The sequence below is a fragment of the Amborella trichopoda genome, chromosome 7, assembly GCF_054954075.1.
Source record: "Amborella trichopoda isolate Santa Cruz 75 chromosome 7, AtrichopodaSantaCruz75HAP2 v2.0, whole genome shotgun sequence".
NCBI lineage: Eukaryota > Viridiplantae > Streptophyta > Magnoliopsida > Amborellales > Amborellaceae > Amborella > Amborella trichopoda.
Genome location: NC_142342.1, coordinates 18,653,806 through 18,671,263, shown reverse-complemented (window position 1 = coordinate 18,671,263; position 17,458 = coordinate 18,653,806). Strand labels below are relative to the sequence as shown.

Here is a 17,458-nt window from a genome sequence, read left to right as displayed (position 1 = left end):
TATCGGTTCCAAAGGTCGAGGAAGAGCAAGCCGACTCAGAGGAGACCGAGGAAGACAAAGAACGCTGGGGATCATATTGATGATTATGATTTCTTGCACTCAGATGCTAGAGATGCACATGCACATGGAGACTTCCTAAATGACTGGTCTAATTGAGATTGAGACTTGAAACTTGAGAGCTAATTAGATTATCTTTTTGATTTCTATTTTCTTCTATGTTTTGTCTTGACTCTTGAACTCTTCAGAGACTTTTAGTGGTTGTATGTATCTTTGCTTTGGAGTTGTATTTCTTTGTTATAGGAATGGCAGATCTGCAACATTGATCACCGATTCATGGTGTGATGGTTGAAGGTTTAGTAAGGCACTTGTAAGAGTAATTGTGTTAATCTCTAACAAGGAGCACCACAACGTAAAATTTATGAATAAGTGGATAAAAGCTTTTCTGAGAGTTGGGTGCAGATGTAACTACTCTTCCTGAATGTTTCGATATTCCTGTATTTATGGTAGACTATAAGACTATAGCTCTTATTTTTTATTCATAGGGAATAATTATATTTCCACATGGACTGGGGAGCCTGCTAGCGGCTCCCTCTCTGAAATTGAAATTCACTGTGACATAAAAATCTGATCACCTCACCACACTTACCTTGTTGACTCTGTGCCATTTTTCAATACATTTTCATAGAAAATTAGTTAGATGGAGGAAATTGCTAGGGGGATGGAGGACAATAGAGTGAGGAAACTTACAGTACCATGAATTTGAGTACCCTCTTGAGCAACCGAAGATGATCTATTTCTTGCTATGTTCTTCTTTGTTTTCTTGATGACAAAGCTAAATTAATAATAGCTTCTTGGGCCCATGGATGCCACATGTTACAGCACTGTACTTATATTGGTCTTCGATTTTGGAGTCTTCACTATCAAGGCTTCTAAGGATGGGATATAATATATAATTTCATGGACTTTTTGTGGATTGTCACTTATTTTTTATACTTTATCACCTTTTACATTCTATGACAATTGTAACTTGTATTCTCTTCTTGGAATGTATAAATATTTGTTGTAAGATTCACTCTGCATCTTCCATAACATTATTTTTGTGGGATGTGTAGAAGTCTTTGGTGATTTATTTCTATTAATTGCAGCTTTAGAGGGGCATCAGAATTTTTGAACCTTGAAAGATTATCAAATCAGGAGACTATGAAGATCTGAAAGCTGATTAATCTCTTCTGCTGCTCATTTTCTTAACTACTCTGGCTGCTGGTATGATCTGCTGATATGTTCTCAATATTTTCTTATTTGTGGCTACCTCTCCATTTGTATTATTTACATAAACTCAAGGTCCATTAGGGAATATCAATTTCATGGCATTCTTCAGTTTTTGGAATTTATAACTGAAATCAGTTTCATGGCCTTCTTCAGTTTTTGGACTTTATAACTAAAAATCGTTATCATGGTTGATTTAAGGGTGGACATAATTAACAAAAACTTTTTCCCAAGGGTCAAACCAAGGTGAAAGGTCTCAGATTCCAGTTAAAAACTGTTTGTGTCCTCTGTAATGAGTTACTGTTTTACATACCTTATCCATTTTTCATGATTTTACTTTTGGAATGTTTGGATGTGGGTAGGAATGGATGCCTTATAAAATCATCTTTGCTGACATGCCCCATCAGAAATTTCCCTGATGTGTTCACATTTTCTGCTTTCCGTTCATCATTTTAACATTCTTGATTGATTCTGGGGCACTTTTTAGGTTCTGGTATGGGAGCTGAAGAATTACACAAAGTGGCTCCTGGTGGAGTTTGCATCTCAGAAGTTGTGTATGATAGTTGGTTTCGACTCCCTATAGCTGGTTTGCGCCCATCAGCTCGTTACAAGGTCATAATGTAGACTATAAAAATGCAAGTTGTGAAAGTTAACTACGAAAAGAAAATTGGAAATTGTTGAGTTTCTTGCTGTCAATGTGAGATAGCAGAACACCAAATAACTTATTTATCTTTTCCAGAATTTATTTTGTATTCTTACAAGTAGCAAATTCTTCTGGGATTTTACAGCAAGCTGCAGAAGTCACTCATGGTAAGCTCTATGTAATTGGAGGGAGTCGCAATGGTCGTTATCTGTCTGATATTCAGGTCAGAAGGGGGGATTGAGGTTTATATGTTCCATTGCTATGGTGGGATGCAAAATTTTGTAAGGCCTTGTATATTGGATGTTAAGTAGATAAGTTATGCCAGGTTTTCAATCTTGAAACTTTGACATGGTCGGTGGTGAAACCAGTCTTGGATCAAGATCCAGATAGCTCAAAGGATGATGTCACAAGTGAGTGTGTACTCGCTTCATCTGGGCATAGTATGGTTAGTAAAAATTTTTTTAGTGTCAGGCAATTTTACTTATACCCTAGTTCTAAAATTTTTGGTTCCTTCATTGCTCAAATGAGCCTTTGTCAACTCTGTGATGGAGGTAGCTTGACTCCGATCAAACTTTTGTCATATTCTTTCAGATTAGATGGGAAAACAAACTTCTAGTTGTTGCTGGACATACGAAGGACTTGGCTGATACTGTAACAGGTTGAATGCCTCTAATTCTTTTCTGTTTTTACCTTACCAAATCATCTGCTTGTGGTTTCTGCATATACTTTTTGAATTATAGTGAAAAATCTAGGAAAATGTTACTATTAATGAACCTTTTAAAAATTCCCTTCAATTTTGAAATCCTAACTACGTTAGTCTGTATTGTGTGAAAACATATGAAACTATCTTTCTAACATATGTGCATATGCAGCAGCAAGGGAAGCTCCAAACCTGAGTGGTTTGATGCATAGTTACCCAAATCTCTTTGCCGAGGTTGCGATTCCGGTTTGGAATCCCGATTTGGTGATTCCGACAAGGCATCTTCACAAAAACCGTTAGGAGTCTTAGATTCCATAAAATAGGAATCTCATTTAATACCTTTTTAGGAATCTTGATCCCATTATTTGTGGAATCTTGGTCCCAAAATTTTCGAATTTTGATTCCAACATTTATTGAATCTTGATTCCACGTCTGTTGATTCTTGATTCCACATGTGATGAATCTTGATTTGTTAGGGTTTTGAATCTAGAATCTATGACATAAAATACCTCACTTCGTAGGAATAGGGAACTGCAATTCAATCAACATGGAAGTTTTCTTTGACCTCCATAAGATACCTGTTTGATGTCAAAATCTCTCTCTACCCACGTGTTATTTTTTAATTCATGCAATAATGTATCCATATGTGTGCGTAGTGTTTAAATTGAATTTCTCCCCTTCCACAATGACATAACATGAATGCAAGTAAAAAAATAATAAAAAACTAAAAAAAATAAAGGATAAAGAAAACAATTCGAAGTACACATAATGTCCATTTTCCTGAATGGTTAATTCTTTTTAAAGGTAATTGGAGTAGAAATATTCATTCAATTCGAATGCTTGTAATTGTGCTAAGACTGGCTCGAATCACATTTCTAATAGTGCTAGGATGGACTGCTTTTTCTTTAAAGTATAATTAGTGACTACAACACATACAATAAATTCCATGGCATAGAGAAAATCCTACTTTGTCTCTATAATAATGAAGTCAAGATCACAATTTAGATATACATGGGATAACATTTGTATCTTTTGTAGATAATTTCCCTAGTGGACTACTTGACCCTAAGTTCAATAATCAATACATTGACTTCAAATCTGAGGAACCCTTCTACAAGTCTAATAAGAGACATTTGATATCAATTGCTTAAATACGATCTAAGTCGATAAAGCGAGAGATAATGTTGAAGGAAACTTGTTTCTATGGGGCTTCGTACTCGACTCCATAGAGTTACAAATCTCGATTCCCAGTTGGGATCAAGCTCGATTCTAAACTAATATGAATCCCAACTCTAAACTGGCATGAATCTCGGTTCTACATATGTCAGAAACTCGATTCCAAATATGTCGGAATCTCGATTCCAAACTGGTATGAATATAGACTCCACGTATGTTGGAAACTCGATTCTTAAGATTTCAAAATCTCAATTCCTTGGGGTTCAATTTCAAGGTGGTAGGAATCTCAATTCCAAGGCCGCTAGAATCTTGATTCCATGTGGCAAAATCTCGATTCCATTTTGATCAATTCTCGATTCCCAAAAAATAGGAATCTTGCTCCCCACGATTCCCATTGTCGATTCTGAAAACAGGAATCTTCTAGCCGACCGTGATTCTGATTCTTAAAACGATTGGGATTCCTAGGCATTTCCAACCACTATTGTTTGATGTATAAACAATGAGATGAACAATTTGAGGCATATCCTGATTTGCCATGTTGACTGAATGAGCTAAGTTTAAGGGATCACTTTTCAGGAATGGTAAAAGATGATGAGATATAATCGGGTGATAACCTGGTGTTACATGGAATACGATACACCAAATTACTGCTCTAATTGTTTAGACCCTACTGGACGGATGGAGGGAGGGAGGGAGTGGTGGGATGAATATTGTCTCCATATTGCAGCCTTTGCAGTCTCTCTAGAAATTGATGATATGTCACTCATGAAACTCTGGTATACTTTAATCGTTATCTCATAACTACTTGCAGTTATAATATTCTTAAAGCTCAGTAGTATTTTGATTGTTATTTGCAGACTGTGGGCATTTTTTTGCTTTCCCATTTACAATTTGCTGTGAATTCCTAGTTCTACTGTGTTATTGTGGACTATCGAGGTTCTTCTTTGGCATCAGAACACAAGAAGTTGTTGCTTTCTGTTAATCAACTTAATGATATACTCGAGCATTTCTGCATATGATGATTGTCTTATGCTACATGTTGAGTGTTGCAGTTCGATCACTCGACATGGAGACCAACTGCTGGACTGTTATAAAGACCCATGGAAAAGCTCCGGTAATTGCATGCCTCCTATTACTAGTTTTGTTTAGGAAGTGAGGATTGGGATGAGGTTTGAACCATAGCCTATTGTTTCAGAGTCTTGAAATGTGCTCTCCATGACAATAGATTAATGTAATGAAACTCTTTAAATGATACTTCACATAGGCATCAGACCATCTGCTCAGTTTTCTTCTTTGACGTGAACCAAGTCCATTTACTTCTAAATTTTTGACAAAACTTTGTCTATGACAACTGTTGCATATTGGCTTCTGTTGTGCACAAGTTGGGATTCAGTATCTCATTCTCCTGAATTAGTAAGATGCATCATACAATTGTTCATATCAGCATAAGTGTAGTTTGTTTCAGATAGCTCGCGGAGGCCAGTCTGTAACTCGTTTTGGCTCAAGCTTAATCATGTTTGGTGGGGAAGATCCTAGAAGGCGCCTCTTGAATGATATTCATGTTCTTGATGTGAACACAATGACATGGGAAGCTGTTAAAACCCTGTAAGAACTTCTCCTTAGTGGACAGCTCTTACAATGTTCATAATGATTTCTTTAAGTGCAGCATCTTTTTAATTGGAAAAATTATCTAATTGAGTATTTTCTTTTTATGTGATTTTCGTGTCAAGGGGAGCACCTCCAGCACCAAGATATGATCATGTAGCTGCACTGCATGCTCAACGATACCTTTTGATTTTTGGTGGTGGTTCACATTCAACGTGTTTCAATGACCTTCATGTGTTGGATCTGCAGACTGTAAGTTTCCAGTTTTCCTATTGTCCTTTACAAATTATTGGAATACATGGTTTCTGATATCCCATCATTGAACATTGATTTCACTGAAATAGGAGTAAATTTATTTCTTAAACTTCAATTGTATGATATATACTGGGCTTGGATGGTCTGGGACTTGAAGTTTGTGATCGAAGTGCTGTCACATTTTGTGTGGAGCACCTATTTGCTTGATATAGGTGCTGTAGATTCTCGATGGCAAAGGATTAATGAGAAATGGAGGAAATGATAAAGAGTGGATTTTTAGGCAGTTTCAAAGTTCGCTTATCATTGGACTCATGGCTTTTTTTTTTTTTTTTTGGGGGGGATGGGGTCCCCTCCACTGTGGTAGGAATGAAGCTCAAGACGTCATGTTGTGGTGGTCCGCCACCCTAGCCACCTAGCCTAGAGCCCATTTCTAATCTATGGCTTGTACCTGGAAAAGAAAGGGTAGGAGGCAGCAAGAAATCGAGACTGAAGAGGGATTTTAGGAGTCCCATGGCAGTTTTGACTTACTTGTTTGGAATGAAGGAAGAAATATAAAGAGCATAGTAATTAAGGGTTGTATATGAAATAAAAAATGGGAAAATTATGTGGAGGAATTGGCACATGATACTGCCGCTCATCTTTGAACATCTGTCCTTGTGGAGCTGAAGGTTTAATATTTGCTTAAGGCATCCACTGGTTTAACTGCTTTTTCCAAATGTGTTTCTTTTTCGTCTTTGATTGCACTAGTTGTAATTGATTATCGTGCGTAGCAGAAGGGAAGACATAGTGTTCTGAGATATCATCTGAGGTGGAATCAAGGAACAGATGATGTTGATTGCAGTACAAAATTTTTGAACCAAATAAGTGGTGCTTCAATGTTGAGGTTCTCAGGTTGTACTTTTCTTTGATTTTTCGTTTTGCTTTTCAGTTGATCCCCTATTATTATACCATTTATTTCCACCTTCTAGTTAATGCAATTTTATAGAACAGTATTTCTATAGAGGCGATGCTGCATTCTTTTATATGAAATTTATGTGAAGAGATAGAAAATTTTAGTTAGTCTCTAGTTGTTTTCCACTATGCCAAGTGAATTTGCCACAGACCAATAAGTGGTTGCTTTATTTTTTGCTGCATCATGGCAAACCGGGATTCGGGTAGCCCACTCCAAATAGTTAGGAAAGGGTTCTGAGGACGATGATGATCTCCTTAAGTTTAGTGAATCGGTTTGCTCTTTTCAATGACTTTAATTAAGTGGTTGTCTTGGGAATCCTTTGATCGTTGTAGCTAATTAGCGTTAGCATCTCTGTATGTTACAGATGGAGTGGTCTATACCTCAAACTCAAGGGGAAGTAGTCAGTGCTAGGGCAGGCCATGCTGGTGCTGTCATTGGAGAAAACTGGTATATTGCTGGTGGAGGGGATAATAACAAGGGTATGCTGTTAACTTGTGGATTGCTGCTTAAGAATTATATGATTCTGTAGATATTTTTATACATGATGATATCATTATGGGATTCTGAAGTCTTTGGGAGTTTTGGCTGAAACAAACTAAATTCAGTTGACTAACTGTGCAGTTGAACTTTTCAGGTGCATCTGAGACTCTTGTGTTAAATATGTCAAGACTTGTTTGGTCAGTGTTGGCAACTGTAAAGGAGCGTGATCCCATTGCCAGCGAGGTTGGTACTGCTCTATTCTCTACCCTCTATATTGGAGTTGTTGAAGTAGCTACTTATAATAAATTGAGAGATGGGCATCAATTGAGATGTCTGGTTATATTGCATGAAATTAAATAGTTATATATTTCAATTTCAAGCATGCATCCTGATGATACATTGGTAAATTTACACTAGTAACATCAACTTCTTTTTTTTTTGAGAAATGCCAACAAAAAAATTGGCTTTTCAGGCACAACATGTCCGATTTTAAGTCACATCAGATAATTCTTATCTTATTTTTTTTCTTTCTATACCTTAATTTTTTGGCCTATAATGAACATCTTGCTAATAATGATTATGTTATGGGGTAACATGTAACAGATTTTGCTGCATTTTGAAGGAACGGTGATTATCTTGCAATTAAAAATCAAAACATGCATACATTCAAATTTGAACTGAAATGTAGGAATTGAATTTTAATTGCAATGTCATACAGTTAGAATGATAATTGTGAACTAACTTGCTACAGTAAGATGAGTGTTTTGAAAATGAAACAGAAATATAGGGTGGAGATTATATTCCAATGGCATACGATAACAATAATCTGGTTTCTATATGTTATAAGATTTTTAAACTTAGTTTATAAGATTTTTAAACTAAGTTGTAAATTGTTTTGTCCTGCTTATCCTCTAGGTTTAAGGTAATAGTCTCTCGTCAAGATGGACACTAACCAATTGCCCACATTTCATTTATGTACTGTTTATTTGACATGGTATGGTGTCCTATTTTTGTATATCACTAATTTTTCATTTGGTTTTTGAAATAATGTTCATGCAATGTCATGATTTTGTTGCACCATATGAATTTCAGGGTCTCAGCCTTACCTCAGCCACCATACATGGTGAGAAACTCCTTGTTGCATTTGGGGGCTACAATGGAATGTATAACAATGAGGTACAAAGCAGAATGCACTTTATTCCGAACTTAAGCTCACTTATATATCTGTTCACTTTATTGTGGGCAGCTAAAGTTTTTCAAGTTTTCATCCTTGAAGTATTTATCTGATAAAAGCTTTTTATATATATATTTTTATTTAAAAGTTTTAAAATTAGCCGAACTAAAACAGAGTATATGGAATGCAAGTTTAGTAATAATAGGGTCGAGACGAGGAAGTAGTTAAGATTGACGGCCAGAAAATACAAAAAAGGAGCACACTTTCAATATCTTGGGTTGATAATCCAGGAAAATGGAGAGATTGGGGAAGATGTCACACGTAGAATTAGAGCTGGGTGGGCGAAGTGGAGATGTGCAACCAGAATTTTATGTGATCGCCGCATACCAATGAAGCTGAAGGGCAAGTTCTATAGGATAGATGTGAGACCAACTTTGCTCTACGGGCAGAATCTTGGGCGTCAAAAAACAATATACCCATAGAATGAATGTAGCGGAGATGAGGATGTTGAGATGGATGAGTGGCAAGACAAGAGGGGATAGAATTCAAAATTAATACATTCAAGAAAATTTAGGTGTGGCACCAATTGGTGATAAGATGAGAGAGAGTATAATTAGGTAGGCTGGCCGTGTGTGGTGCAGACTCAGTACAACACTTGTTAGGAGGTGCGAGTTAGTTCAAGTGGAAGGCTCAGAATGGGCAAGGGATAGGTCCAAAAGGACATGGTTGGAAGTAGTGAGAAAAGATATGGGGCCTTATGGCCTCACTGAGGGCCTGACCCTTAATAGAGCAGAATGGCAAACTAGGATAGTGTAGCCGACCTCAATTAGTTGGGAAAATGTTTTGATGACGATGATGATATATATGCTATGAGCTTCAAATTTAGGATATCATTTGTGTTATGTACACATTGATAAACGTACCATTTATATATTTTTGTACTGCATAATGCATATACATATCAGATTTGTGTTTGTATGCCTGCTAACTGGTTAATGGCTCGTGCATTTTATAAATATCCAATATATAGGAGAATGGTAAAAATGCCTTCAATAGTAAAAGCTCCCTCCAACATTATCTCTTTTAGCATGTCCAATGAAACTAGAGGTTTTTCTGTATATATGCCATGAATGTGTGTGTGCGTGCTCCTTCATAAATGGAAAGAGAAATAGATACAGTTAGATAACTGACCATTTTTAAACATTGATGTTGACCATCTAGGGTGCAGCACTGAGCTGTTTCTCCTAGCCGCACAATGCTTGCATTCTCTCCCACAATCCCATTTTGTCAATTTCGGCTGTTCTCGTTTCGTTTGCTGCTGCTACATTAATTGCTTTTTATTTCCCAATGAAAATTGAATATTTAGTCAAAAACATTAATTGCAAGTTCGATGGTGAAAACTTGGTAAAGCAGATGAAACATCACAGTAGCTAGAGGAAAAGAAAGCAAAAGTGATTAGCCATAGCAGCACCAAGTGAAATGAGAGTGGCCGAAACTGACAAAATGGTGTTATTGGAGAGAATGCAAGCGTTGTGCGGCTAGGGACACAGCTCAATGCTGCACCCTAGATGGTCAGTGTTGAAAAATGGTTTCCAGTTATCTAACTGTATCTATCTACTTCTCTTTCTATTTATGAAGGGGCATGTTTACATTCATGGCATACATACTGAAAAATAGTAGCATGTGTATTGATTAGAACAGAATAAATTACATTTCGAGTGGTAATATCTTTCGTTTATACAGAAAAATGGTTGAGTCCTCTTTACAAGGCAATGGAAATTCTTAGAAATAGCATGTGCAATAAACTGTAAGGCATACGACTCAACATCTCTTTGGCGCAACAAAATCATAGTTGTCCATTTCTTATGGAAGCGTTATCAGGAATTAGGGAGAGACCATCCTTATGAAGCTTCTTCCCAAGACACGGCCCCTGCTTTTTCAAGTCTTTAACATCCATGAAGCTTCTTCTACACTGCCCTGGTTTTCGAGTCTTTAACATCCATGGAGTCAAGCTAATCTATATCCTAGAGGTCTCTCCAGGGCATTCAGTTATGCAACTACATTATAAAGACGGAGGTCCTTGAGGTGTTTTAGGCCTTAAACACCCTCAGAACATCACCTCTAGCAAGTACTTGCAAAGTTCAGATATCCTTTCCTTGCAGAATAAGTAGATTAAGAAGCCACAAAGGTAATTGTAAAATTTCACATATTTATTTGGTGTCATTGCCTGAATGATTAATTGGCAGCCTCTTCCATCCTGAGATTGCTTCCTCATTCTGGTTTACTGTTGAAGGAAAACTCTTCAAACCTTAGGATTGATCTTCTTCGCACTCAAGACAATACACCGTCATGATCACTGGGGTAGGACTAGGTTGGGGTTCCATGCTCAGCAAGTATAGAGTTACAGAATCCTAAATGGCCGAGGTTCTTCTTAAGTAAATAAAAAAGTCTCCATCTGTCTCAATCTAAATCTACACAACAACATAGGAGCTAACTCGTCTTTCACCATGATGCATTCCATTGCGAGTTTTATTGTATAGGGTTCAGGTGCTGTTGGCATACTAGTGAACACACTCAGTGTTTTAAAATGCGGGATGTGGCCAAAAGCGGTGGGGGGGCCGATGTGGCGATGCGGCTTGGATGCAGGTGCATCGCGACAATGCAGTTAGTAAATGTAAAAAAACTTTTCAAAATCTAAAAACATAGGTTAATGCATAGAAAAAAATATGGAGGTAATATATGTGATAGTAGGTATTTTAGTTTAATGATTACCTTCAAAATTATTAGTTGTCGGAGATTATGTATCTAGTTATCCACTATCCCTCGATAAAAACTAGAAACTTGAAACTAGCTTCATGAAACAGTCAACAATCAACAACCATAAGCACAAATTTGCACCATAAGCGTAACGATCAACAACCATAAGCACAACCATAAACAACCATAAGCACAAAATAGTGATATGACAAACCAAAAGTCAAGCTCAAGAAGAGTTAATAGTTAATAACTTAAAACAATCATCCATTTTGAGAGTCAATTTTGAAATTTGAAGTCAATTTTTCAAATATCAATATCAGAAGTCATCTTGAGAGTCGTCATGTGCATCATCAATATCATCCTCGACGGCCTTCATGTATTCTTCTTCTTCGGTCTCCTCTGAGTCAGCTTCCTCTTCCTCGACCTCTGAAGCTAATATGCGAGTGCGACTAGACCCAGCAGCTCCTCTACTCCTTATGCTCTAGTGTTAGGTCGATCTTCTTCATTAGCCCCTGTTGCTAGCTCGACATCAAGCCATGTAAGATCCTCACCCTCAAACACACACTCTTATCTTGGATCCATGGTCCACTCACTTGTGGAATCACCATCAGCTTCATACAATTGAATAGGGTTGAGCTTCATGCGATTTTCATACCTCTCCTTAAGCCGTTCATTATGCGGCATATAAACTAAATCATTCAACTTTTTCTGCTCCAACCTATTTTTTTTTTTTTGTATGGAACTATGGAAGAAAATTGAAATAAATTAGATTTTAGATTAGAAAATTGAAATTCAAGAAATAAGGATTAAGGAATAAGGAGTAAAGGACTTACATGTTGAAATGCACTCCAATTGTGTTCACAACCAGATGAGCTACATATGAGATTCAATATTCGAATAGCGAGACGTTGTAGATTTGGTGTCTCACTTTCATATAATGCCCACCATGCAGCTGTATAATTATAGATAAAAATTAAGGGTAAACAAATAAACAATGGAACTATACATAAAGTCAGAGAAAGTAAGGTTACTTTTGGCCTTTACCTGGATTTGTAGTGTCCCTATTTCGAGTAGCAATTCTCTCTTCTTTGTAAAAGACTTCATCATGCTTAGGACTATGGTGTGATTGTAAATCCAACAACAAACATAGCTCTTGAAATCACCCCACTAAATAAAGATGTTGTACCCATTTCTTTAAGCATAAGATTAACACAGTGAGCTGCTCAAGGAGTCCAAAACATAGGCGTCCTTTTCAAAGTCAATAAATGCCTAGCTGCAGCGTAATTGGCTCCATTGTCAGTGACAATTTGTACCACATTTTGCTCTCCAACAAACTTGACAATCTCATCCATAAAGCCACATCAGTATGTAGCATTATGTGACTTGTCTGATGCATCAACAGACTTAACCAAAAAAGTACTCGTTGGTCAGTTAACCAAAACATTAATGAATGCCCTTGACTTCCCATCGGACCAACCATCAAACATAATAGTGGCCCCATATTTCTTCCAGCCTTCTCTTTGAGAAATCAAAATTTTATTCACATCAAATATAACATCCTTCAACAAGGGCTCCCTAACCTCATGTAGTGAAGGAGGAACAAGTCCTGGGCCATATTGCCCAATTGCCTGGACCATACATGCAAAACTATCCAGAGTTATAGTATTAAAAGGAATGCCGGCCATGTAAATCCACTTTGCAATCCACTTACATACCGACTTCCTCTGTTCTTTCTTTTATTTATTTTCAATTGTGATTTGTTTTGTTTTTTTCGTTCTCTCCTGAACCACAATTCGGGGCTAAGGGTGAAAAGGGCATCCATTGGCCCCTTAGTGAGAGGGGTTCTTCTTTCAACACTACCACCAATATTTTTAACCCTCTCTCTTGAGATTGGAGTACGAGCACCCCTTTGCCTCATAGCAACTTCAGACATATCATCATCATCATCATCATCAACATCATCATCAAATAATTACACATCATCAGTAATTCTTTTCTTTTCATTTTTTTTTTCTCTTTATTTTTTCTCAATCTATCCAAATGTTCTCTAATCTCCTTTTTTATATCATTTGTAACTTGTGGGCATGCTCTTACATTCTCAGAAATTCTAGCTAAGTGCTCTTTTTGTCAAAAAATACCCCATATAAGTATTTCCACAGAGTAAGCATATCACACAATTTCTATCTTTCTGATTTTTTAGTTTACAAGCCGGATTCTTATTACTAGAAGATTGGGAAAAAGACATTGCCCCAAAAACAAGTATTACAGTATTATTGTACAAGAAGGAATAAAAGTTACCGACTTTGTGAAGCAGTGCTCGATTTCTTTACGGCCTCTGAAACCCCCGATTTCTTATCACAAATTCACCGCAACATCCCCAAATTAACAATCAAAAGCATCAAATCAACATCCAAATATCAAACAACTGCCAAATCGAAGATTTGAATGAAAAATAAATTTCGCTTTTTCCCTCGATTTGATGCAAAAAAAGCCATAAAGTTGCTGGAAATCATCGTTTAGGGGGTTTAATACCCCCCCAAACAGTTTCCCCCATATTTGGATGGTTAAAAAGACCATTTTGCCCCTCCTTGAGGGGCAAAATAAAAAAAAAAATTGGCGGAAGGGGATGTGGTGTGTTGCGGGATGCGGCTACGATGCGGCCGCATAAGTCAAAAGCGCATATGCGGTCAGTTCTGATGCGGAGCCCATTGCATATCGCATGATGCGGCCGCATATGCGGCGATGCAACTCCATTTTAAACCCATGAACACGCCAGTTTTTTTTTTTTTTCTTCCTGTTGATATCGGCTTGTGCCACATTTGGTCAAGGATCTCCCTTGAGTTGAAAGTTAGCCAAAGTGTCAATTGAGGTACTGCTCCATTTATTCGCCATCACCTGACACCCAGCATCATGGCACCAAGTGATTGGCTCTATATTACTAAGTTAGGAGTCTAGTAGTATCTGTCCCTGCATGAGCTAGCAATTGACAGAATATGCCTTCTTGTGGGTTTAAGAGGACGCAACTCACTTGTGCATTTGGATTATGCCACTCTTATAAATAGCATTCCATGATGAATACCAGCTATTCTCTTCAAGATAATACATGATATGAATATCTCATCACCTCACTGGTCGAGAGAGGGAAAAAACGCTTCTAATCGTAGTCTAGGCATTTGCAGGTTGTGCGGCTTGGCACTGTGGAGGGAATTTGGTGATGAGTCCTCTACTTTTAAATCATACCTACCTTTATTTGCAACATTTGTCGGGCGGATTCTATAACTAGTGGCCCTAAATTTCGGTAACTTTGCCATGCTCACGTACCTAAGCTTTCCTGCTTCCCTGTCTTGTCTTTTTCATATACAAGAGACATTGGGATTACCCGCAATTTATATTCGAGGAATTACTTAGCATGCATGAAATCAGCCCTCTGGGAATAACTTCATTTTTTCTGGCGATGTTCACTCATGTGAACTTTCAAATTTTAAGGCATCCTTCCAAATGGTGCTTGCAAACCACTGTCCCAAGAGAGCCATTGGTCTATTGAGTTATCCCTATAGCATATTTCAACATCAATCAGTCAAATTGGGAGTGCTCATGGAAGAGGACTTTGTAGCGACGGATGCATCTATTGACATGATTCTTGGAACTACAGAGACTAGTTTGTTTTTGGTGCTGAATGCAAGTAGTTTTGCCTTTCAACTGGCTTGTGATCTTTAGGATTTTGAAGTAGATGATTGAGAAGACCTGATCTATGTCTATACTAGAATAATGAGATCCATCGCTGTGAATGGAAGGAACTTTTTCAAAATGTTTAGCACCTCGTTGATCCTGCACGTTCGATTCAATTGAGAATTTTTCTGGTGGAAAAATTGGGATTTTGAAATTTGATTTGGAGAAATGACGAAGGAGGGCAAAGCCCCCTTGACTTAATCGTGACACCCAAGTGACCAATGGGTGCCACGTATAGCTAACGTGGCTCGACTTCATACCCACGTCACCACTATGTGGGCATGATGTGGGTTGACATCAATCCCCTACGGGGGCATTTGTCATTTGTGAAATTGATTTAAAGTTGAATTTTGTTTGACGGTGTATTTTGAGAAAATTGGAAATAGCATTGGAGCACATGTTTCATGTGGGCATATGGTTGGTTGGGTGCACATGGGTGATCTTCTAGAAGGGGTATAGGGTTTGATTATCATTGAAACCCTAAGTCCTTTTGGAATTAAGCTCATAACCAACTATCTTATATAGCATCATGTAATTGCTTGCCCATGTACACCTTGATGAATTGGATTTGGCGGGAATTTTGAAATTTAAATTGTTTATGGAAGATTTGCTTAATTCCTTGAGGGGAACAACCCTACCTAGGCTTTCTCATATTATTTAATTGAGATAGCGTGGGTAATTATGGAAACAAGTTGAATTTCATGTGAATTTGTGTTTTAAGTTCAATGATGAAAATTTGGAGTAAATTTAGGGTTTATTAGGAGGATCATAGTATTAAATTTCATAAACTCATCAAGATGGCATGATGGATGATAAGTGGTTAGGATCAAATGCTCTCCCATGCTATAGATAACTTGTGTCAACAAGATTAACTCATCTAGAAGCATCTATTACACAAGCCTAAAAATAACTACCTTGATCACTCATTTTACCTATTCTCTAATACAGTGGAATGCCCCCCTTAGGCCTCTCTCTTCTCTATGTTAGTGAGTGTATTAGTGTGAGAAAGTAAGTTATAGAGTGTGAGATCTAAAGTGAGAGAAAATAAGATTCAAGCTCCATTAAAGCTTCATTTCAAGCTTGGAGGTGAAACTATAGCTCTATGGTGACTTAATTTTGGAGAATTTTTTTTCAAGCCATACATCTATAGAGCTTTTGGTGTCTGGAACTCTTTATTTACAGCAACATATCATAGCCTCCTACCTTCTTGTTCCATGAGAATTTTAGTTCAAATTGATCCTAGAATATGAGCTTGTCATTCTTGATTCATCGATCACATTTTGGAAAGAATTTAATTGAGTTTTATTGAGAATTTAATAACTGATTTCTTTACAAATTTTGGATCCAAATCAGTCAATTAATTCACATCCTTGTATTTTAATATGGTGAAATTTAAAAGGAAACTATACCAAACTTTCCCCACATCCACACTACATACTTCATCATCAAATTGTGAGTATTTGAAGCCCAAATTTGTGACATTTCTCCCACTAAACTCTTGAGTATTTTATTTGTTGAAAAGTGCCACAAACTATAGTTTCTGTGATGCTTAAATGCTTCCCATAAGATGATGTGGAGCAGGCCAAGATCTTAGTGCCATTTGAGTGGTTATTCCATGGTATACAACAAAGTCCTTGGCCGTAAACTGGGCACAAAGAGCTTGAACTTTGGCTTCTCGCAATCAAGATCTCTTAAGCATTTGAGTATCATTCTGTTTGTACGTGGAAATTAAGTTTTATAGAGTTTCTATAATTTCGAATTGATGTATAATTTGGCATTGTAGTTGTATAGTGCTGAATTTTATAGAACTTGAGTTTTATGTTGATTATGCTCAATCTCCTTATGTAGTTTTGGTTGGACTTTGTTATGGACCTATATGGAGTTGTGGTCCTTGGATTTTAAAGTGTATGGATATCCATAATGAAGCTGTAATTCATGCATGAGTGAATGTAATTGAGATTCATGTGGGTGTATGTTTTGTAATTGAGTTGTATTTTGACTGTGTCGTTGTGAAGTCCATTGTATGTGAATTTTTTAGGTCTTGTAACTTGGACTTGGTTCCATACATTATTAAGAATGTAGTAGAATTGGGTTCCAACTTCCAAGTACTCACAATTTAGTGATGAAATATGTTGTATAGATGTGGGAAAATTTTAGCATAGTTTCCCCTTAAAATTTTACTAGATTAAAACATCTAGGAGATGAATTAATTGACTCATTTGGATCCAAAAGTTACAGAGAAATGAGATAATAAATTCTCATTCAATCAAAATCTCTCCAAAATGTGATCAAGAATTAGGAATCAAAGGCTCATATTTTAGGATCAATGTGAATCTCATGAAATAGGAAGGTAAGGGGTTATGATATCTAACTGTAAATGAGGAGTTACAACCACCATAAACTCCATAGATCATGACTTGATGAAGAATTCTCCGAAATTGAGTCACCATGGAGATAGGGTTTCACCTCAAATGAGATTGAAGCTTCATTACCATGGAGATAGGGTTTCACCTCCAAGCTTGAATTGAAGCTTTAATGAAGTTTCAATCCCACTTTCTCTCACTTAGATCTGACACTACACTTTTATTTCTCACTCTAAAGAACATGCTCGAAACATGAGAGAGAGCTCTAAGGGGGCATGCCACTCTCTATTAGACTCTCTCAAATGGGTGAACAAGACCCCTATTTATATGCTTGTATAGTAGATGCTTTTGGATGAAT

The 17,458-nt window shown here is 37.1% G+C and overlaps 1 protein-coding gene across 10 annotated transcripts in view; it reads left to right on the top strand.

Moving 5' to 3' along the window:
* The window catches only part of LOC18441126 (acyl-CoA-binding domain-containing protein 6), a 29,346-nt gene that overhangs the window by 7,403 nt on the left and 4,485 nt on the right, over positions 1 to 17,458 (top strand). Inside the window, exons 2-14 of one of the 10 annotated variants that reach the window (XR_016059828.1) lie at positions 1,146 to 1,263; positions 1,754 to 1,878; positions 2,055 to 2,132; positions 2,235 to 2,354; positions 2,501 to 2,567; positions 4,838 to 4,899; positions 5,251 to 5,390; positions 5,516 to 5,642; positions 6,419 to 6,536; positions 6,962 to 7,076; positions 7,232 to 7,320; positions 8,170 to 8,253; positions 9,665 to 9,822. Coding sequence is in view for 6 of the 10 variants with exons in the window: in XM_088872740.1 (XP_088728866.1) it covers positions 1,762 to 1,878; positions 2,055 to 2,132; positions 2,235 to 2,354; positions 2,501 to 2,567; positions 4,838 to 4,899; positions 5,251 to 5,390; positions 5,516 to 5,642; positions 6,962 to 7,076; positions 7,232 to 7,320; positions 8,170 to 8,253; positions 9,665 to 9,685 (1,020 nt within the window). In the remaining 4 variants the exon portion in view is untranslated. Of the gene's footprint in view, positions 1 to 1,145; positions 1,264 to 1,753; positions 1,879 to 2,054; positions 2,133 to 2,234; positions 2,355 to 2,500; positions 2,568 to 4,476; positions 4,562 to 4,837; positions 4,900 to 5,250; positions 5,391 to 5,515; positions 5,643 to 6,418; positions 6,537 to 6,961; positions 7,077 to 7,231; positions 7,325 to 8,169; positions 8,254 to 9,664; positions 9,823 to 17,458 lie in introns of those variants that run through there. The other 9 variants (XR_016059829.1, XR_016059827.1, XM_088872742.1 and 6 more) reach the window with 9 other exon arrangements.